Source organism: Coregonus clupeaformis, unplaced genomic scaffold (assembly GCF_020615455.1).
Source record: "Coregonus clupeaformis isolate EN_2021a unplaced genomic scaffold, ASM2061545v1 scaf1397, whole genome shotgun sequence".
NCBI lineage: Eukaryota > Metazoa > Chordata > Actinopteri > Salmoniformes > Salmonidae > Coregonus > Coregonus clupeaformis.
Window position 1 is genome coordinate 101,928 of NW_025534851.1, and position 25,096 is coordinate 127,023.

General features: G+C 42.7%; 2 protein-coding genes across 2 annotated transcripts; one reads left to right on the forward strand and one right to left on the reverse strand.

The window, feature by feature from the left end:
* The first annotated feature begins 367 nt into the window (after positions 1-367).
* LOC123486978 (putative GPI-anchored protein pfl2) lies at positions 368-4,328 on the forward strand. Its single transcript, XM_045218139.1, has 3 exons — positions 368-380; positions 496-1,382; positions 2,868-4,328. Exons 1-3 carry the CDS (start codon positions 368-370, stop codon positions 4,326-4,328), a joined length of 2,361 nt encoding a protein of 786 aa, XP_045074074.1.
* Positions 4,329-11,904: 7,576 nt separating this feature from the next.
* LOC123486979 (otogelin-like) lies at positions 11,905-23,126 on the reverse strand. The gene is made up of 11 exons (XM_045218140.1): positions 23,050-23,126; positions 20,895-20,996; positions 20,603-20,701; positions 20,376-20,416; positions 20,197-20,272; positions 19,858-20,036; positions 18,903-19,007; positions 18,085-18,204; positions 17,594-17,639; positions 13,156-13,235; positions 11,905-12,854 (listed from the first exon to the last, which is right to left on the reverse strand). Coding segments are annotated over exons 1-11 (1,050 nt in total). The 5' UTR covers positions 23,051-23,126; the 3' UTR covers positions 11,905-12,653.
* Positions 23,127-25,096: the final 1,970 nt, after the last annotated feature.

Consider the following 25,096-nt stretch of genomic DNA (forward strand, 5'->3'; position numbering starts at 1 on the left):
AGGGGTGTCCAAGCAGAAAGTGGTAAAGCACTACAGCAGGGGTGTCCAAGCAGAAAGGGGTGAAGCACTACAGCAGGGGTGTCCAATTTGATGAAGAAAGTGCTTTGCTTGCGATGAGGCTCGGCTTTAGCAGCAACAAACCTGATTCAAACCTGATTGCACTAAATCAACTAATCAGGAGTGTTACTGCTTTGGCCGGAGCAAAAGCCTGCACCCACTACTGTCAGACCAGCCCTACTATAATAATAATAATAATAATAATAATAATAATATGCCATTTAGCAGATACTTACAGTCATGTGCGCATACATTTTTACGTATGGGTGGTCCCGGGGATCGAACCAACTACCCTGGCGTTACAAGCGCCATGCTCTACAGAGGTCACCAGCTATGATTGCCCACCCCTGTCCTGTAGCGTGAAGGGGTATAGATGTCCTCTAACTGTGACCAGCAGAGGGCCCTCCGCTGTAACTAAACTGTACTGCTGAACCACAGCCAAAACCACAGCCAAAACCACAGCCAATACCACAGCCAATACCACAGCCAAAACCACAGCCAATACCACAGCCAATACCACAGCCAATACCACAGCCAAAACCACAGCCAAAACCACAGCCAATACCACAGCCAAAACCACAGCCAATATCACAGCCAAAACCACAGCCAAAACCACAGCCAATACCACAGCCAATACCACAGCCAATACCACAGCCAATACCACAGCCAATACCACAGCCAAAACCACAGCCAATACCACAGCCAATACCACAGCCAAAACCACAGCCAAAACCACAGCCAAAACCACAGCCAATACCACAGCCAAAACCACAGCCAATACCACAGCCAAAACCACAGCCAATACCACAGCCAAAACCACAGCCAATACCACAGCCAAAACCACAGCCAATACCACAGCCAATACCACAGCCAAAACCACAGCCAAAACCACAGCCAATACCACAGCCAATACCACAGCCAAAACCACAGCCAATACCACAGCCAAAACCACAGCCAAAACCACAGCCAATACCACAGCCAAAACCACAGCCAATACCACAGCCAATACCACAGCCAAAACCACAGCCAATACCACAGCCAAAACCACAGCCAAAACCACAGCCAATACCACAGCCAAAACCACAGCCAATACCACAGCCAATACCACAGCCAATACCACAGCCAATACCACAGCCAATACCACAGCCAAAACCACAGCCAACACCACAGCCAAAACCACAGCCAAAACCACAGCCAATACCACAGCCAATATCACAGCCAATACCACAGCCAAAACCACAGCCAATACCACAGCCAATACCACAGCCAATACCACAGCCAATACCACAGCCAATACCACAGCCAAAACCACAGCCAATACCACAGCCAATTTTTTATTTTACCTTTATTTAACCAGGTAAGCCAGTTGAGAACAAGTTCTCATTTACAACTGCGACCTGGCCAAGATAAAGCAAAGCAGTGTGATAAAAACAACAACACAGAGTTACATATGGGGTAAAACAAAACATAAAGTCAAAAATACAACAGAAAATACATATACAGTGTGTGCGAATGTAGTAAGTTATGGAGGTAAGGCAATAAATAGGCCATAGTGCAAAATAGTTACAATTTCGTATTAACACTGGAATGATAGATGTGCAAAAGATGATGTGCAAATAGAGATACTGGGGTGCAAATGAGCAAAATAAATAACAATATGGGGATGAGGTAGTTGGGTGGGCTAATTTCAGAAAGGCTGTGTACAGGTGCAGTGATCGGTAAGCTGCTCTGACAACTGACGCTTAAAGTTAGTGAGGGAGATAAGAGTCTCCAGCTTCAGAGATTTTTGCAGTTCGTTCCAGTCATTGGCAGCAGAGAACTGGAAGGAATGGCGGCCAAAGGAGGTGTTGGCTTTGGGGATGACCAGTGAGATATACCTGCTGGAGCGCAGACTACGGGTGGGTGTTGCTATGGTGACCAGTGAGCTAAGATAAGACGGGGATTTGCCTAGCAGTGATTTATAGATGACCTGGAGCCAGTGGGTTTGGCGACGAATATGTAGTGAGGGCCAGCCAACAAGAGCGTACAGGTCACAATGGTGGGTAGTATATGGGGCTTTGGTGACAAAACGAATGGCACTGTGATAGACTACATCCAATTTGCTGAGTAGAGTGTTGGAGGCTATTTTGTAAATGACATCGCCAAAGTCAAGGATCGGTAGGATAGTCAGTTTTACGAGGGCATGTTTGGCAGCATGAGTGAAGGAGGCTTTGTTGCGAAATAGGAAGCCGATTCTAGATCTAACTTTTGATTGGAGATGCTTAATGTGAGTCTGGAAGGAGAGTTTACAGTCTAACCAGACATCTAGGTATTTGTAGTTGTCCACATACTCTAGGTCAGACCCGTCGAGATTAGTGATTCTAGTCGGGTGGGCGGGTGCAAGCAGCGTTCGGTTGACGAGCATGCATTTAGTTTTACTAGTGTTTAAGAGCAGTTGGAGGCTACGGAAGGAGTGTTGTATGGCATTGAAGCTCGTTTGGAGGTTTGTTAACACAGTGTCCAATGAAGGGCCAGATGTATACAAAATGGTGTCGTCCACATAGAGGTGGATCCGAGCGTCACCAGCAGCAAGAGCGACATCATTGATATACACAGAGAATAGAGTCGGCCCGAGAATTGAACCCTGTGGCACGCCCATAGAGACGGCCAGAGGTCCAGACAACAGGCCCTCCGATTTGACACATTGAACTCTATCTGAGAAGTAGTTGGTGAACCAGGCGAGGCAGTCATTAGAGAAACCAAGGCTATTTAGTCTGCCAATAAGAATGCGGTGGTTGACAGAGTCGAAAGCCTTGGGCAGGTCGATGAAGACGGCTGCCACAGCCAAAACTACAGCCAAAACCACAGCCAATACCACAGCCAAAACCACAGCCAATACCACAGCCAATACCACAGCCAATACCACAGCCAAAACCACAGCCAATACCACAGCCAATACCACAGCCAATACCACAGCCAAAACCACAGCCAACACCACAGCCAAAACCACAGCCAATACCACAGCCAAAACCACAGCCAAAACCACAGCCAATACCACAGCCAATACCACAGCCAAAACCACAGCCAATACCACAGCCAAAACCACAGCCAAAACCACAGCCAAAACCACAGCCAATACCACAGCCAATACCACAGCCAAAACCACAGCCAAAACCACAGCCAAAACCACAGCCAATACCACAGCCAATACCACAGCCAATACCACAGCCAATACCACAGCCAAAACCACAGCCAAAACCACAGCCAATACCACAGCCAATACCACAGCCAAAACCACAGCCAATACCACCACAGCCAATACCACAGCCAATACCACAGCCAATACCACAGCCAATACCACAGCCAATACCACAGCCAATACCACAGCCAATACCACAGCCAATACCACAGCCAATACCACAGCCAATACCACAGCCAATACCACAGCCAAAACCACAGCCAATACCACAGCCAAAACCACAGCCAAAACCACAGCCAAAACCACAGCCAATACCACAGCCAATACCACAGCCAAAACCACAGCCAAAACCACAGCCAAAACCACAGCCAATACCACAGCCAATACCACAGCCAATACCACAGCCAATACCACAGCCAAAACCACAGCCAAAACCACAGCCAATACCACAGCCAATACCACAGCCAAAACCACAGCCAATACCACCACAGCCAATACCACAGCCAATACCACAGCCAATACCACAGCCAATACCACAGCCAATATCACAGCCAATACCACAGCCAATACCACAGCCAAAACCACAGCCAATACCACAGCCAATACCACAGCCAATACCACAGCCAATACCACAGCCAATACCACAGCCAAAACCACAGCCAATACCACAGCCAAAACCACAGCCAATACCACAGCCAATACCACAGCCAAAACCACAGCCAAAACCACAGCCAATACCACAGCCAATACCACAGCCAATACCACAGCCAATACCACAGCCAAAACCACAGCCAAAACCACAGCCAAAACCACAGCCAATACCACAGCCAATACCACAGCCAATACCACAGCCAATACCACAGCCAATGCCACAGCCAATACCACAGCCAAAACCACAGCCAATACCACAGCCAATACCACAGCCAATACCACAGCCAAAACCACAGCCAATACCACAGCCAAAACCACAGCCAATACCACAGCCAATACCACAGCCAATACCACAGCCAAAACCACAGCCAATACCACAGCCAAAACCACAGCCAGACATTGTTTTTACACTCCTATGAATAGTATTAAAATCAAATTATAATCTGAACGTAATGACATCTACAGAGATCGGTTCATTAGGTTTACTTGTCTATAATATCACAGCTCACATGCATGCTTTTAGATACTCCTATGAATAGAATAAACTAGAATATGAACCCAGTGTCAGCTTAGTTCATTTAGTTTATTCATCTGGAGATGCGGAGGGGTAAATACACCCCTAATAATCCCACGCACACTCCAACACTGGAACATGATATGTAATCTACACCTCAATTATTTTATTTAATGACTTTCAATTTGAGCGTCATTATTTCTATATAGACTACACTTTCTCGTTCTGAACTTCTAACGCGAGGGGGACGGGTGTGGCTTCATGACAACGATCCAAAAGCAGCTGTTCACCGATTTGACAGCTCCGACGCGGTTCCGCCACCGCCACAACATCAGCTACAGTATGCAGGTGTCAGCTATCGGTTAACGCTTGATCGGATTGAATCTAGGCCTAGACTAGACTCATGGGGAAATTAATGTGATGCCCTCATTCAATGAGGTGTGTGTGTGTGTGTGTGTGTGTGTGTGTGTGTGTGTGTGTGTGTGTGTGTGTGTGTGTATGTGTGTGTGTGTGTAGACGTGTTTTACTATTCTTGTGGGGACCAGAAGTTCCCACAAGAATAGTAAACAAAACAAACATTTGATGCTATTTCTAGGGGGTTTAGGGTTATGGTTAGAATTAGTGCTAGGGTTAGAATTAGGTTTAGGGTTAGGGTTAGGAGCTAAGATTTAGGGTTAAGGTTAGGTTTTGGGGTTAGGGTTAGATTTAGGGTTAGGGTTAATGTTAGGTTTTGGGGTTAATGTTAGGTTTAGGGTTAGGTTTTGGGGATAAGGTTAGGTTTAGGGTTAAGGTTAGGGTTAAGGTTAGGTTTTGGGTTAAGGTTAGGTTTAGGGAAAATAGGATTTTGAATGGGACTGAATTGTGTGTCCCCACAAGGTTAGTTATAGAAGACTGTGTTTGAGTCACTGCAGGTCCTGAAGCAGGGGTTGTACACGACTCTAACCCTAACCCTAACCCTAATCCCAACCCTAACCCTAACCCTAACCCTAACCCTAACCCTAACTCTAACCCTAACTCTAACCCTAACCCTAACCCTAACTCTAACCCTAACCCTAACCCTAACCCTAACCCTAACCCGTAGGGGTGTCTGGACCAGGGACTGAGGGACAACACACTCTACATAAGGTGCTGCACAATTGTATGGATGTGTGTGTGTGTGTGTGTGTGTGTGTGTGTGTGTGTGTGTGTGTGTGTGTGTGTGTGTGTGTGTGTGTGTGTGTGTGTGTGTGTGTGTCTGTGTCTGTGTGCATGTGTGTGTGCTCATGTGTGCAATAAGTATGCGTGCTCGCTCTCTTGCACACGCGTGTGTAGCCTGATCATAACAGAATGTGGGGAAAGTTCATTAGCGTGAACAGCTGTGTCAGAAAGGACTGTCCCAGGCCCAATGTTAATCCCAGGCATAGCTGAATATACTGGGACTAAACACCCCCGGGCTAAATATACAGCTTCATGAGCTGCTGTCGGATACTGCTGGAGGAAGACTAAGCCATAAATGAATGATAATGCCTGATATACATTAATTGGTTAAAGGTTTTAAATAAAGTCGACAGAAGATGTATCTGAAGTGTCCAGTATGCACAGCTCATTATATGTAAATATTAGCTAGATAGCGTTGTAGTAACACAATGTTCCTATGAACGTTTTGTCGTGACACAGATACAGCACATGATTAAAGGCTTGGTGGTCTTGAAAGATGACTAGAACAAAAAAAAAAAGTTTTTTATTTGCGAGTGCCTTTAGGTTGAACGTATCAATATCGTATATAAATATCCTTTATTAGCGTCCCAGATTGTTCATGTTTGAACTACAGATATGGACCAGCCAGATAAATTGGGCTAGCCTATGTCTGACACTGACACAACCATCTGCAGAACTACCACACGCCAAGGCAAGGCACACAGCAGTATTACAACCACATATAAATCTCTCTCTATCTCTCTCTCTCTCTCTCTCTCTCTCTCTCTCTCTCTCTCTCTCTCTCTCTCTCTCTCTCTCTCTCTCTCTCTCTCTCTCTCTCTCTCTCTCTCTCTCTCTCTCTCTCTCTCTCTCTCTCTCTCTCTCTCTCCCTCTCTCTCTCTCCCCCTCCCTCCCTCCCTCCCTCCCTCCCTCCACATCGATGACACACTTCTACCACTTGGCAGTAATCCGTCACCACCAGCGTGTCTGAGTGGGCCTGGCAGCATCCCAAATAGCACCCTATTCCCTATGTAGTACACTACTTTAGACCAGGGCCCATAGGGGACATGACCAGGGCCCATAGGGGACATGACCCGGCTGTTCAACCAGGACAATCTGTCTCAACATGGACTACAGGACAATCTGTCTCAACATGGACTACAGGACAATCTGTCTCAACATGGACTACAGGACAATCTGTCTCAACATGGACTACAGGACAATCTGTCTCAACATGGACTACAGGACAATCTGTCTCAACATGGACTACAGGACAATCTGTCTCAACATGGACTACAGGACAATCTGTCTCAACATGGACTACAGGACAATCTGTCTCAACATGGACTACAGGACAATATGTCTCAACATGGACTACAGGACAATCTGTCTCAACATGGACTACAGGACAATCTGTCTCAACATGGACTACAGGACAATCTGTCTCAACATGGACTACAGGACAATCTGTCTCAACATGTACTACATAACAATCTGTCTCAACATGGACTACAAGACAATCTGTCTCAACATGGACTACAGGACAATCTGTCTCAACATGGACTACAGGACAATCTGTCTCAACATGGACTACAGGACAATTTGTCTCAACATGGACTACAGGACAATCTGTCTCAACATGGACTACAGGACAATCTGTCTCAACATGGACTACAGGACAATATGTCTCAACGTGGACTACAGGACAATCTGTCTCAACGTGAACCACAGGACAATCTGTCTCAACATGTACTACAGGACAATCTGTCTCAACGTGGACTACAGGACAATCTGTCTCAACGTGAACCACAGGACAATCTGTCTCAACATGTACTACAGGACAATCTGTCTCAACGTGGACTACAGGACAATCTGTCTCAACATGGACTACAGGACAATCTGTCTCAACATGGACTACAGGACAATCTGTCTCGACATGGACTACAGGACAATCTGTCTCAACATGGACTACAGGACAATCTGTCTCAACATGGACTACAGGACAATATGTCTCAACATAGACTACAGGACAATCTGTCTCAACATGGACTACAGGACAATCTGTCTCAACGTGGACTATAGGACAATCTGTCTCAACGTGGACTATAGGACAATCTGTCTCAACGTGGACTACAGGACAATCTGTCTCAACGTGGACTACAGGACAATCTGTCTCAACGTGAACCACAGGACAATCTGTCTCAACATGTACTACAGGACAATCTGTCTCAACGTGGACTACAGGACAATCTGTCTCAACATGGACTACAGGACAATCTGTCTCAACATGGACTACAGGACAATCTGTCTCGACATGGACTACAGGACAATCTGTCTCGACATGGACTACAGGACAATCTGTCTCGACATGGACTACAGGACAATCTCCCAATGTTCCAGAACAGGACAGCTGCCTGAGCTGAGGGGGGAAATTACACTGGTGGAGAAGGAGGAGGGGAGGGAATGGGGGGGGTGTTCTCCCCAGGTGTCATCTCTGAGGGTTGGGGTTAAAGCGCAAGGTTAACCCTGCTCCATGCAGTATTACTCTAAGAGAGACAGTATTACGGAGGAGTTCATTGTTTCAGATGGACAGGTGGTTGGTGGAGGTACTCTGCTTTGACACACATCAGTTGTAGGCTCTGTGTCTGTTCTAAAGCTCCAGAGTGTCCCCTGTAGGTAGATCAACCTGTCTATTGTAATCTGCTGATTCACTAAACGTCACCAGAGTGTCCCCTGTAGGAAGATCAACCTGTCTATTGTAATCTGCTGATTCACTAAACGTCACCAGAGTGTCCCCTGTAGGTAGATCAACCTGTCTATTGCAATCTGCTGATTCACTAAACGTCACCAGAGTGTCCCCTGTAGGTAGATCAACCTGTCTATTGTAATCTGCTGATTCACTAAACGTCACCAGAGTGTCCCCTGTAGGAAGATCAACCTGTCTATTGTAATCTGCTGATTCACTAAACGTCACCAGAGTGTCCCCTGTAGGTAGATCAACCTGTCTATTGTAATCTGCTGATTCACTAAACGTCACCAGAGTGTCCCCTGTAGGAAGATCAACCTGTCTATTGAAATCTGCTGATTCACTAAACGTCACCAAAGTAACCAACATGTAGCCAATATTGACCATAGCATGATGTGTCTTGAAACTCATAATATACACACAAAAACATGTATACTGAATAACATTACAAACATCTATACAGAAATCAGTCAGGATAAGTCACAGTTTTCTAAGGAAATATTTATTGAAAATGCAAATGTACATTTAGTATGGTACATGTTCAGATTCACTGCACTAACCTGTGGGCGTTGTTTGATATCCCCAATAATAACAACATTCAACAATTATCTTTTACAATGAACTTAACTTATTGAAAATGCTTGAAACATAGGCAAACCAATCACAACCCTTATTATTGACACCAAACATTTCACTTAATTTGTACTATGCTGTGTAAGTGTATTTATAAAAAAAAACAGAAATAAAAGTGACAAAAACAAATTTTGAAGACGGAAAAAAACGGGAGACCTTATTTTCGACCCAGTTACTGTATTATCAACAAAATGATTTCAAAAACAAGATTCTTTCAACCTCTCAGTAAAAAAGCAATTACACCCCCCCCCCCCAAACATTTTCAATTTTAAAAAAATGTCCACAAATTAAAGTTGTAAAAAAAACTTCTGGTCTGCAACCAAACCAGTTTTGGACAGTGCTAAGGCGGGTTACATTTAGGGCCAAATATCATGGCCAAATGCATGACAAAACTTTATTGACAAAAATCACCAATAACACAAATAATGAACGCTGTGCTAAGTTGCATAGAAATAAATAAAGTGACAATACATCTTGATTTGTAATTATTCAGTAACACCTCTCTAGCATGGTTACATTAAGCATATTTAATACCACTTGATATACAGCATATTGAAGTGTTATATATCTCTAAAAGTAAAACATCTAAATAAATGTTTAAAAAAATGTAAAAATACTTATTTCCACAAAAGGCACAAAGACAGGGAATTTACTTATGTACAACTGAGGCACAGCTTGATGTCTGAATTCAGTGTTAATGTTGGACTCTATACTCTCACACTTTACCTACAAATAAATACAGGCTTAGAGGAAAATCTCACTTATACCCTAGGTACGTACGCCCCACCAAGACCGCAGTTAGCTAAAACAAAATGGAGATACCGCATACTTGCACCGAGTTTCAAATTGCAGCGGCTGCACACATTTGCTGCACAAGTACACAGGTTCACCATTTTGCAGAGCTAGCTGTAGTTTTTTTGCGTTGTGTATCAGTTAGTTGTAGTTCTTGCGTTGTGTATTTGCGTAGAGTATAAATTACGCGCAGCACTACAGATTGTAATGTACTGTACTGTGCTCTATATGAAGAGGTGTGCATCCCAACTCCAAAGGAGCTGAGGTGAATTAGTATTTTCTCATATTATTATGTGTATAATACACAGTACCAGTCAAAAGTTTGGACAATAAACTAGAAAATGAATGTGCTTTAGTTTTGATTAACTAGGTAGCTAGCTAGCTAACGTAATGTTATACCAGTCAGATGAGAGCTAACGTTGGCTAGGTAGCTAATCCAACAAACAGGGAATGCTAGCTAGCTACACTACCGGTCAAAAGTTTTAGAACACCTACTCATTCTAGGGTTTTTCTTTATTTGTACTATTTTCTACATTGTAGAATAAAAGTGAAGACATCAAAACTATGAAATAACACATATGGAATCATGTAGTAACCAAAACAGCGTTAATCATAAACATAAACATAAATATATTTTCTATTTGAGATTCTTCAAAGTAGCCACCCTTTGCCTTGATGACAGCTTTGCACACTCTTGGCATTCTCTCACCCAGCTTCACCTGGAATGCTTTTCCAACAGTCTTGAAGGAGTTCCCACATATGCTGAGCACTTGTTGGCTGCTTTTCCTTCACTCTGCAGTCCAACTCATCCCAAACCATCTCAATTTGGTTGAGGTCGGGGGATTATGGAGGCCAGGTCATCTGATGCAGCGCTCCATCACTCTCCTTCTTGGTCAAATAGCCCTTACACAGCCTGGAGGTGTGTTGGGTCATTGTCCTGTTGAAAAACAAATGATAGTCCCACTAATCGCAAACCAGATGGGATGGCGTATCGCTGCAGAATGCTGTGGTAGCCATGCTGGTTAAGTGTGCCTTGAATTCCAAACTAATCACAGACAGTGTCACCAGCAAAGCACCCCCACACCATCACACCTCCTCCTCCATGCTTCACGGTGGGAACCACACATGCAGAGATCATCCGTTGACCTACTCTGCGTCTCACAAAGACACAGTGGTTGGAACCAAAAATCTAACATTTGGACTCATCAGACCAAATGACAGATTTCCACCGGTCTAATGTCCAATGCTCGTGTTCCTTGGCCCAAGCAAGTCTCTTCTTATTATTAGTGTCCTTTAGTAGGGGTTTCTTTGCATCAATTTGACCATGAAGGCCTTATTCATGCAATCTCCTCTGAACAGTTGATGTTGAGATGTGTCTGTTACTTGAACTCTGTGAAGCATTTATTTGGGCTGCAATTTCTGAGGCTGGTAACTCTAATGAACTTATCCTCTGCAGCAGATGTAACTCTGGGTCTTGCATTCCTGTGGCGGTCCTCATGAGAGCCAGTTTCATCATAGCGCTTGATGGTTTTTGCGACTGCACTTGAAGAAACGTTCAAAGTTCTTGACATTTTCCGGATTAACTGACCTTCATGTCTTGAAGTAATGATGGACTGTCGTTTCTCTTTGCTTATTTGAGCTGTTCTTGCCATAATATGGACTTGGTCTTTTACCAAATAGGGCTATCTTCTGTATACCACCACACAACTGATTGGCTCAAATGCATTAAGAAGGAAAGAAATTCCACAAATTAACTTTTAACAAGGCACACCTGTTAATTGAAATGCATTCTAGGTGACTACCTCATGAAGCTGGTTGAGAGAATGCCAATAGTGTGCAAAGCTGTCATCAAGGCAAAGGGTGGCTACTTTGAAGAATCTCAAATATATAATATATTTTGATTTGTTTAACACTTTTTTGGTTACTACATGATTCCATATGTGTTATTTCATAGTTTTGATGTCTTCACTATTATTCCACAATGTAGAAAATAGTAAAAAATAAAGAAAAACCCTAGAATGAGTAGGTGTTGTCCAAACTTTTTACTGGTACTGTATATGTAGTATTTTACTGGTACTGTACATGTAGTATATTACGGGTACTGTATATGTAGTATTTTACTGGTACTGTATATGTAGTATTTTACTGGTACTGTATATGTAGTATTTTACTGGTACTGTATATGTAGTATTTTACTGGTCCTGTACATGTAGTACAATACACTTGGAATTCAGCTACAGTACTAAAGCTGTGTATTCTTAGTGCCAAAGAATACACACTCAAATAATGTTTCAAATTGTTGTGGATTTTTTGGGGACACCTCTGAAAGAGCTACCAATGAGGTATAAGGAAGAGTAACAAACTGTGAAAATACACACAGACAAGCCACTTTGAATTGACATTTCCCAACCTACACTGGCGCTACAGCTCTGGATCCACAAAGTCACCTGACATCTAGACTGACTTTCAGAGATAGAAAAGCAGAATTTTAAAAACAACGGGTGACTGAGTGAGAAACGTGAACAAGAACATTATCAACATGGAAGTGTAACGGCGCCTTTTAATTAGCCAGTTTTGACAGCCGGTTCATAGCTTCCGCCTCCTCTCAGCCTGTAAAGATGCCGTCATGGGCCGTGTTCATACACATCCCTACCCACCTTCAACTGCCCAAAGCCCCAAACCCACGCTCTGCTACACCCAAGCCTTCTCTTGTCCCTCTTGACGTACAATAGTAGTGTCTCTGCAGTGTGTGTGTGCATGTGCGTGCACACCACACGTGTGCCTGTGTGTATACGTAACGTGTGTGTGTGTGTGTGTGTGCACCTGCGTGAATACGTTCATTGTGTGCATACGATCACGTGCGTGTACCTGTGCATGTATGTGTGTGTGTCTCTGTGTGTGGCTCACTAAGACCACTGGCAGGAGCAGTCGGTGGGTTCCTGTATAGAGTAGCTGACCCAGGTGGAGTTCCCACTGCAGTAGAGCTGAACAGAGCGCCTCTGCAGCCCCATCTCACGGCAGCACTTACAGAACCTGGCGTACGTGTTGATGTTGTAGTTGTAAATACTGGCCGAGGGACACTTCCCGTCACATGACACTATGTTGACCTGGAGGAAAAAACAGGGAGGGGACGTAATGCTAAACATTAATATCCTAATCCTGCAGACTACGCCAAATGTAACACTAAGGACAGTTCGTAGATTATCTACGCCATATAAAACCTCTTTAATCCAGGCGGCGTAGATGGGCTATGAACTGTCCTTAATGCTACAAAGAGATTCGCTTTTGTGGTTTTTTAAGAAGACATACAGTGAGGGAAAAATGTATTTGATCCCCTGCTGATTTTGTACGTTTGTACAGTTCTGTTCCTACATTTTGACGTAACATCAATTAAGACCAAAAACGTACCGGTCTGTTACTGCGACAGTCATTCTTCCGTATCGTCATCCTTACAGTCACCTTCTGACAGGACTTCCCATCTTCTTTACCTGCAGGGTTCACAAACACAACGACCACACATCCCATCCGTCTTAATCTGGTTCTGACCACACATCATATCAGTCTGGATCTGGTTCTGACCACACATCATATCAGTCTGGATCTGGCTCTGACCACACATCATATCAGTCTGGATCTGGTTCTGACCACACATCATATCAGTCTGGATCTGGCTCTGACCACACATCATATCAGTCTGGATCTGGTTCTGACCACACATCATATCAGTCTGGATCTGGCTCTGACCACACATCATATCAGTCTGGATCTGGCTCTGACCACACATCCCATCCGTCTTAATCTGGTTCTGACCACACATCATATCAGTCTGGATCTGGTTCTGACCACACATCATATCAGTCTGGATCTGGCTCTGACCACACATCATATCAGTCTGGATCTGGTTCTGACCACACATCATATCAGTCTGGATCTGGCTCTGACCACACATCACATCAGTCTGGATCTGGTTCTGACCACACATCATATCAGCCTGGATCTGGTTCTGACCACACATCACATCAGTCTGGATCTGGTTCTGACCACACATCACATCAGTCTGGATCTGGTTCTCACCACACATCCCATAGTCTGAATCTGGTTCTGACCACACATCATATCCTGCCTTAATGACTACCGCCCGTAGCACTCACATTGGTAGCCAAGAGTGCTTTGAAAGGCTGGTCATGGCTCACATCAACACCATCATCCCGGAAACCCTAGACCCACTCCAATTCGCATACCGCCCCAACAGATCCACAGATGACGCAATCTCAATTGCACTCCACACTGCCCTTTCCCACCTGGACAAAAGGAACACCTATGTGAGAATGCTGTTCATTGACTACAGCTCAGCGTTCAACACCATAGTGCCTACAAAGCTCATCACTAAGCTAAGGACCCTGGGACTAAACACCTCCCTCTGCAACTGGATCCTGGACTTCCTGACGGGCCACCCCCAGATGGTAAGTGTAGGCAACAACACATCTGCAACGCTGATCCTCAACACGGGGGCCCCTCAGGGGTGCGTGCTTAGTCCCCTCCTGTACTCCCTGTTCACCCACGACTGTGTGGCCAAGCACGACTCCAACACCATCATTAAGTTTGCTAATGACACATGTCGGTGGTAGGCCTGCTCACCGACAACGATGAGACAGCCTACAGGGAGGAGGTCAGAGACCTGGCAGTGTGGTGCCAGGACAACAACCTCTCCCTCAACGTGAGCAAGACAAAGGAGATGATCGTGGACTACAGGAAAAGGAGGGCCGAACACGCCACCATTCACATCGACAGGGCTGTAGTGGAGCGGGTCGAGAGTTTCAAGTTCCATGGTGTCCACATCACCGACAAACTATCATGGTCCAAACACACCAAGAAAGACATGAAGAGGGCACGACAACACCTTTTCCCCCTCAGGAGACTGAAAAGATTTGGCATGGGACCCCAGATGCTCAAAAAGTTATACAGCTGCACCATCGAGAGCATCCTGACTGGTTGCATCACCGCCTGGTATGGCAACTGCTCGGCATCCAACCGCAAGGCGCTACAGAGGGTAGTGCGTACAACCCAGTACATCACTGGGGCCAAGCTTCCTGCCATCCAGGACCTATATACTAGGCGGTGTCAGAGGAAGGCCCAAACAATTGTCAAAGATTCCAGTCACCCTAGTCATAGACTGTTCTGTCTGCTACCGCACGGCAAGCGGTACCGGAGCGCCAAGTCTAGGTACAAAAGTCTCCTTAACAGCTTCGTCCCCGCTGCCATAAGACCCCCCCTGCAACTCGCTGTTTATTATCTATGCATAGTCACTTTACCCCTACCTACATGTACAAATTACCTCGACTAACCTGTACCCCCGCACATTGACTCGGTACCGGTACCCCCTGTATATAGCCTCATTATTGTTATTTTATTGTGTTATTATTATTATTGTATATATTTTTTACAGTAGTTTATTTAGTAAATATTTTCTTAACTCTATTTTCTTAAAACTGCATTGTTGGTTAAGGGCTTGTAAGTAAGCATTTTACGGTAAGGTCTACACCTGTTGTTTTCGGCGCATGTGAATTGTATGAAAGGTCTGCAATGCTTAAGCATATTGGTTAATCCTCTGTGTAGAGGAGGTGTCACAGTGTCAAGAAACCAATTAACCAATTAACCAATTAGTAATTCCATCACAGAAGTGTTTCCCCACGTAGCTGCCCCGCCAATCAACCAAAATGAATTCTACAGTATGTGATGATAACACATATTACCCTATGTACTTGTGTTTTCAAAGTACCTATTGACAAGGGTCTACTTTCTACTACTCGAAGCAGAAGACATAAAGTTGACAATCTAATGGTTATAAAGACTGACATTATGTGTATGTCATAATATTTTGCAATAGTTTATGACAAAAAATGCATGACAAATGACACATCCCTGTTACAATGCATTGAGCTAATATAATATCTTACATTTAACGCCTAGTAACACGGTTATGTCAGTTGTCGTAAGAGTGAAAAGCCCACTATAACCTCTAATAAAAGTGAGAGTAAAAAAGTTTCAGAAACAAAACAGAAACCCTTTCACCAAATCCATCTAGTACTTGTTAGCAGGTGATGTTATTATTTGGGTAATATGGCATAACATATTTCAGTGCTACTGCACATCATCTTTCGGGAAGACTAGGATGGGAAACTATGCAGTAATACACATACATAAGAGAGGATCACACAATTATTTTATAATGGATACAAATTATACCATATTACCCAAAACGACAGTACAGACCACCACACCAGCGTCTCCAGCAGTTCTAAAAGATGACTTATTACGGTTGAAGACACACCACCATGCAGACATCTGGACGACTGCTAACTACTTAGACACTACCAACAGTACATTGTTGGCGATCAACAATGCACTGCCCCCCGACAGCGCAAAATGAGGAAAGATTTAGCTGTGTCATGTACTTGATCCGCAGAGGACAATTGGAGGAAAACGGCGAACAAAATAGTGGACGACCCAAAGAAATGCAATTTTTTTGCACAAAACCTTTTATTTTATTTTTAAGAGTCCGTTTTTTGGCTTGTCCTGTATTGTAATTGTTTCTGTAAAAAAAAAAAAAAAGGGAGTACATTGTTGGATATCAACAATGGCGCTGGCAAGCCTTGTTTGTCTCATAGAGATCGGTACCTCGTTCACAGTTTGTGTTAACTGTAGGAGTCAGGGGACTAACGGGGAAAGGGAAGAGGGAATATCCGGTACCTGGTGGGATTGGTACATGATGGTCAGCTTGCAGACTAACACAAACACGAAGAAAAGTAACCCAACTCTTATCTATTTAGTTATATATGCTTTTTCAATGAAGTTACCGTAAATACTGTAGTAGCATTTCTATTTACAATACTTGGGGGGGTTGTTGAATTGTTGGTTTACATTTGTCATTGGTGTGTGAACCAATTTATGTATGGATGTTGAATCCCTCTGAATATGCCAAGTGTGGCCTTTGGCAGTAATGGTAGCATGGATGTCAGATTAGATTTTTTGCATGTAAAGTGTATGTTGGTTATTTTCACTGAAAAGCATATCAACTGTTTCTATTACTTTTAATAGACACTTTGGGGGAGACATATTAGGAGCGACAACATCATATTGCTGTAGAAAAACAGTAGGTATTTTCCGCAAATGAAGAAATATATATATTTTAAGCATAAAGCGGAGTGAAAAAATGTCTGATTTACGTGGTGTTTAAGGTCATAAACTGAAGGGCAAACATGTACTGGGAAACACATGTTAACAGACAAACAGGTAACAAAGATGAACTTCAGTAGAAACAGGTGGTGAGAGACTAATCATGGGCATACAGGAAGAAACATGGGCATACAGGAAGAGACTAAACATGGGCATACAGGAAGAGACTAAACATGGACATACAGGAAGAGACTAAACATGGACATACAGGAAGAGACTAAACATGGACATACAGGAAGAGACTAAACATGGACATACAGGAAGAGACTAAACATGGGCATACAGGAAGAGACTAAACATGGACATACATGAAGAGACTAAACATGGACATACAGGAAGAGACTAAACATGGACATACAGGAAGAGACTAAACATGGACATACAGGAAGAGACTAAACATGGACATACAGGAAGAGACTAAACATGGGCATACAGGAAGAGACTAAACATGGACATACAGGAAGAGACTAATCATGGGCATACAGGAAGAGACTAAACATGGACATACAGGAAGAGACTAAACATGGACATACAGGAAGAGACTAAACATGGACATACAGGAAGATACCTAGAAACTATAGATGGACAGGTTGTCTTTCTCTTTACTCACATGTCTTGCAGCATCCATCCATGTAACTTATAATGGTCCCACCAATCTAGGGTAGAGACAACATTCAAATCTCAGGGGTTAAAGGTCAACTAAAATAACATCATAGAGAGGTAGTAGTGTTACACAATATGTGTATGCATGTGTGGGTGTGTGCATGTGTGGGTGTGTGCATGTGTGTGTGTGCGTGCGTGCGTGCGTGCGTGTGTGTGTGTGTGTGTGTGTGTGTGTGTGTGTGTGTGTGTGTGTGTGTGTGTATGTGTGTGTGTGTGTGTGTGTGTGTGTGTGTGTGTGCGTGCGTGCGGGTGTGTGTGTGTGTGTGTGTGTGTGTGTGTGTGTGTGTATGTGTGTGTGTGTGTGTGTGTGTGTGTGTGTGTGTGCATGTGTGCGTGCGTGCGTGCGTGCGTGTGTGCGTGCGTGTGTGCGTGCGTGCGTGCGTGCGTGCGTGCGTGCGTGCGTGCGTGCGTGCGTGCGTGTGTGTGTGTTAACCATACCTTCATACACTCTGTCTGGTTGAAGGGTGGGCAGCTGAAGGAGTAGGACACCAGGGTGGGGCCTGACAGTGTCTCGGTACAGTCATACTTCATACAGTCTGACACCCACGACTTCCCAGGCTGAAACATCAATACAATCACCCAGATCAATCCAATATTACACTACTTTACCATGCCCCACGACTTCCCAGGCTGAAACATCAATACAATCACCCAGATCAATCCAATATTACACTACTTTATACACTACTGATTAGATAACCTGAGGGTACCTGGTCTATCCAGAGGGTTGTACCAGGACTGATTAGATAACCTGAGGGTACCTGGTCTATCCAGAGGGTTGTACCAGGACTGATTAGATAACCTGAGGTTACCTGGTCTATCCAGAGGGTTGTACCAGGACTGATTAGATAACCTGAGGGTACCTGGCCTATCCAGAGGGTTGTACCAGGACTGATTAGATAACCTGAGGTTACCTGGTCTATCCAGAGGGTTGTACCAGGACTGATTAGATAACCTGAGGTTACCTGGTCTATCCAGAGGGTTGTACCAGGACTGATTAGATAACCTGAGGGTACCTGGCCTATCCAGAGGGTTTACCGGGACTGATTAGATAACCTGAGGGTACCTGGTCTATCCAGAGGGTTGTACCAGGACTGATTAGATAACCTGAGGGTACCTGGTCTATCCAGAGGGTTGTACCAGGACTGATTAGATAACCTGAGGGTACCTGGTCTATCCAGAGGGTTGTACCAGGACTGATTAGATAACCTGAGGTACCTGGCCTATCCAGAGGGTAAAACATTGCTGTACTGTACCTTGTAGAGGAGTGCAGTGCCATTGTCATTGCGGTAGAGACAGGAGATGTTTTTACAGACACCACAGCACATCGTCTGGTCTTTGGGAGGGATGTATATCTGGTTCTAAAAGATAGTACAGGTCTACGGTAACATATATATTCTGATATACTGTAGTAATAGTTATAGTACCTGTATTATATATATATATTCTGATACACTGTAGTAATAGTTATAGTACCTGTAGTATACATATATATATATATTCAGATATACTGTCGTAATAGTTATAGTACCTTTATTATGTATATATATTCAGATATACTGTAGTAATAGTTATAGTACCTGTATATATATATATTCAGATATACTGTAGTAATAGTTATAGTACCTGTATTATATATATTATATATTCAGATATACTGTAGTAATAGTTATAGTACCTGTATTATATATATATTCAGATATACTGTAGTAATAGTTATAGTACCTGTATCATATATATATATTCTGATATACTGTAGTAATAGTTATAGTACCTGTATCTATATATATATATTCAGATATACTGTAGTAATAGTTATAGTACCTGTATTATATATATATATATATATATATATATATTCAGATATACTGTAGTAATAGTTATAGTACCTGTATTATATATATACTGTAGTAATAGTTATAGTACCTGTATTATATATATATTCAGATATACTGTAGTAATAGTTATAGTACCTGTATTATATATATATTCAGATATACTGTAGTAATAGTTATAGTACCTGTATTATATATATACTGTAGTAATAGTTATAGTACCTGTATTATATATATACTGTAGTAATAGTTATAGTACCTGTATTAGAAATACTAGCAGTAGGTTAGTAGTAATGAATTGGGACAGCAGTAGTATCATTTCTAGCAGTTGAGGTATCAGATCCTAGCAGTCGTATCCTGCTGCTAACTGACTAACCGGCTGACACTGAGCAGAGCAGTTGGTGGTGGTGGCGCGGAGGTGATGGAAGCCTGAGGTGGGATCCAGGCTGTGGGTACACTGGGTGGTGAGACACACCCCATCCTCACTGTGATCCACGAGGGTCTGTCCCGGACGCATAACACCCCGCTCGCCGTACACACACACCGCCTCACGCACTGTAAGAGGTGTGCGACATGACACAGACACATAGATGCATGAATGAACACACATTCATTGAAAAATGTACTGTAGATGAACACACTTATTGGAAAATATATGGCATTATTGTAGAATGGGAAAAGGTGGGTTACTGTCTAAGGATAGCCGAGCACTTACCACAGTTAAATCTCTTACAGGAACACTGGTTAGTTGGATCTGCTAGGAAGGCCTTGTCCACCTGCATGGCCTCTCCCTAGTAAGAAGACAACATGTCAGCCAGTATACAAGGAGAAACAAACACAGCGATAACGTTAACACATCCCATTCCATCATGTGGAATCATCTTAGAAACCTACCAGAGCACATTTCGGCCGTGACAGTTTCTCACACGCACACTCTGGAAAAAAACAGGGAAACAGAAACAATTTTAAATGTGTGCTTTCTTTGGGGAATAAATGAATAAAACGACATGAGAGTTACAGCGATTCAACCTAGAGGGCAAACAGGCTGTCGCGTGGTGGAGCAGGACACACATTTCCTGTCATGTGATGGTGGTAAGAAACAGAAAGTCGTGCTACTTTACCGCAGGTCTGTAGGGGACAGCAGCGGTCTGGAGTGGACACTGTGACAGTGGACATCCCCAAGGGACATGAGAACTCAGCACACCGGTACGGCTCACACACTGCACACACACACACAGGAATCAGAGACACAATAAGTGAATGTGAGTGTGTGTGTGTGTGTGTGTGTGTATGTGTGTGTGTGTGTGTGTGTGTGTATGTATGCGTGTATGTGTGTGTGTGTGTGTGTGTATGTATGTGTGTGTGTGTGTGTGTGTGTGTGTGTGTGTATGTGTGTGTGTGTGTTGAACTCACCACAGTGGTAGACAGGACAGCAGCGGTCTGTACTGTTGGCGTCCACCGTCAACACCTCTCCATCCTGGCAATTTGGAACCACCTCCCAACAGGCACCACACACTGGAGAAAGAACACATTAACACACTGGAGAAAGAACACATTAACACACTGGAGAAAGAACACATCAACACACTGGAGAAAGAACACATCAACACACTGGAGAAAGAACACATCAACACACTGGAGAAAGAACACACATCAACACACTGGAGAAAGAACACATTAACACACTGGAGAAAGAACACACATCAACACACTGGAGAAAGAACACATTAACACACTGGAGAAAGAACACACATCAACACACTGGAGAAAGAACACACATCAACACACTGGAGAAAGAACACATTAACACACTGGAGAAAGAACACACATCAACACACTGGAGAAAGAACACATTAACACACTGGAGAAAGAACACACATCAACACACTGGAGAAAGAACACACATCAACACACTGGAGAAAGAACACATTAACACACTGGAGAAAGAACACACATCAACACACTGGAGAAAGAACACACATCAACACACTGGAGAAAGAACACATCAACACACTGGAGAAAGAACACACATCAACACACTGGAGAAAGAACACATTAACACACTGGAGAAAGAACACATTAACACACTGGAGAAAGAACACACACCAACACACTGGAGAAAGAACACACATCAACACACTGGAGAAAGAACACATCAACACACTGGAGAAAGAACACATTAACACACTGGAGAAAGAACACATCAACACACTGGAGAAAGAACACATTAACACACTGGAGAAAGAACACATCAACACACTGGAGAAAGAACACATCAACACACTGGAGAAAGAACACATCAACACACTGGAGAAAGAACACACATCAACACACTGGAGAAAGAACACATTAACACACTGGAGAAAGAACACATATCAACACACTGGAGAAAGAACACACATCAACACACTGGAGAAAGAACACACATCAACACACTGGAGAAAGAACACATTAACACACTGGAGAAAGAACACACATCAACACACTGGAGAAAGAACACATCAACACACTGGAGAAAGAACACATTAACACACTGGAGAAAGAATACATCAACACACTGGAGAAAGAACACACAACACAGTTTGACAGAAAAACACGTAACGTTAACAATGTGTGTGATGGCATGACAAATAATTGTATTGTGGTTATGTGTGGGATGGTGCAGGTCTGTCATGGTTGTGTTGTGGTTATGGTTGTGGTTATGTTGTGGTCATGATTGTGTTGTGGTTATGTTGTGGTTGTGTTGTGGTTATGTTGTGGTTGTGTTGTGGTTATGTTGTGGTCGTGGTTATGTTGTGGTTGTGGTTATGTTGTGGTCGTGGTTGTGTTGTGGTTGTGTTGTGGTTATGTTGTGGTTATGTTGTGGTGTTGTGGTTGTGTTGTGGTTATGTGTGACACTCTGGCTCCATGGACTTTGATATTTGAGCCAGGGTTGTTCACTTTCATTTGTTTGGGTGTATTTCATTTGGTGGTGTTGGGGATGGGTGAGTTTCATTTTGTTTGTGTCTATGGTGATTGGTCTATGACTCCCAATCGGAGGTAACGAGTGTCAGCTGTCGGCTCGTTATCTCTGATTGGGAGCCATATATATTCTGTGTGTTTTCTCCTTTGTTTTGTGGGTTATTGTTTCCGTGTTCCTGTTTAGTCATTGTACTGTTGGACTTCACGTTTCGTCATTTTGTTTTGTAGTTACGTGCTTTGATTATTAAAGTCATCATGTTCACTCGCAACGCTGCGCATTGGTCTCCTCCTTCAGACGATCGTGACATTATGTTGTGGTCGTGGTTGTGTTGTGGTTATGTTGTGGTCGTGGTTGTGTTGTGGTTATGTTGTGGTCATGGTTGTGTTGTGGTCATGTTGTGGTCATGGTTGTGTTGTGGTTGTGTTGTGGTCATGTTGTGGTCATTGTTATGTTGTGGTTGTGTTGTGGTCATGTTGTGGTCATGGTTGTGTTGTGGTCATGTTGTGGTCATGGTTGTGTTGTGGTCATGTTGTGGTCGTGGTTGTGTTGTGGTCATGTTGTGGTCATGGTTGTGTTGTGGTCATGTTGTGGTCGTGGTTAACTCACTACAGATGTGTGCCAGGCAGCAGCTGCCATCAGCCCTGGTTGCGATGAGGGTCTGGTCCTCTCTGCAGGCAGGGATATCTGACTCACAGCGCTCTGGGTCACACTCTGTACACAACACACACACCACATATTTTAAACATATTCAATCCATATTTCCAATATATTCAATGCACTTCGTCTATACAGTATATTAGTGGAATTTACTTTACAGGGACAATGCACAATAAACATAATTAATTAAACATCTAATTATCATGTAAGTCACTATGGATAAGAGCGTCTGCTAAATGACTAAAATGTAAAATGTAAAAAAATGTATCTCCATGGCCTAGTATCATCATATAGCCTGGTATCATCATATAGTCTAGTATCATCATATAGTCTAGTATCATCATATAGTCTAGTATCATCATATAGCCTAGTATCATCATATAGTCTAGTATCATCATATAGCCTAGTATCATCATATAGTCTAGTATCATCATATAGTCTAGTATCATCATATAGCCTGGTATCATCATATAGTCTAGTATCATCATATAGTCTAGTATCATCATATAGTCTAGTATCATCATATAGTCTAGTATCATCATATAGCCTGGTATCATCATATAGTCTAGTATCATCATATAGTCTAGTATCATCATATAGCCTGGTATCATCATATAGTCTAGTATCATCATATAGTCTAGTATCATCATATAGCCTGGTATCATCATATAGTCTAGTATCATCATATAGTCTAGTATCATCATATAGTCTAGTCTCATCATATAGTCTAGTATCATCATATAGTCTAGTATCATCATATAGCCTAGTATCATCATATAGCCTGGTATCATCATATAGCCTAGTATCATCATATAGCCTAGTATCATCATATAGTCTAGTATCATCATATAGTCTAGTATCATCATATAGCCTAGTATCATCATATAGTCTAGTATCATCATATAGTCTAGTATCATCATATAGCCTAGTATCATCATATAGTCTAGTATCATCATATAGCCTAGTATCATCATATAGCCTGGTATCATCATATAGCCTAGTATCATCATATAGCCTAGTATCATCATATAGTCTAGTATCATCATATAGTCTAGTATCATCATATAGCCTAGTATCATCATATAGTCTAGTATCATCATATAGCCTAGTATCATCATATAGCCTGGTATCATCATATAGTCTAGTCTCATCATATAGTCTAGTATCATCATATAGCCTAGTATCATCATATAGTCTAGTATCATCATATAGCCTATATCATCATATAGTCTAGTATCATCATATAGTCTAGTATCATCATATAGCCTAGTATCATCATATAGCCTGGTATCATCATATAGTCTAGTATCATCATATAGCCTGGTATCATCATATAGTCTAGTATCATCATATAGCCTGGTATCATCATATAGTCTAGTATCATCATATAGCCTGGTATCTTCATATAGCCTGGTATCATCATATAGTCTAGTATCATCATATAGCCTGGTATCATCATATAGTCTAGTATCATCATATAGCCTGGTATCATCATATAGTCTAGTATCATCATATAGCCTGGTATCATCATATAGTCTAGTATCATCATATAGCCTGGTATCATCATATAGTCTAGTATCATCATATAGCCTGGTATCATCATATAGCCTGGTATCATCATATAGTCTAGTATCATCATATAGCCTGGTATCATCATATAGTCTAGTATCATCATATAGCCTGGTATCTTCATATAGCCTGGTATCATCATATAGTCTAGTATCATCATATAGCCTGGTATCTTCATATAGCCTGGTATCATCATATAGTCTAGTATCATCATATAGCCTGGTATCTTCATATAGCCTGGTATCATCATATAGTCTAGTATCATCATATAGCCTGGTATCATCATATAGTCTAGTATCATCATATAGCCTGGTATCATCATATAGCCTGGTATCATCATATAGTCTAGTATCATCATATAGCCTGGTATCTTCATATAGCCTGGTATCATCATATAGTCTAGTATCATCATATAGCCTGGTATCAT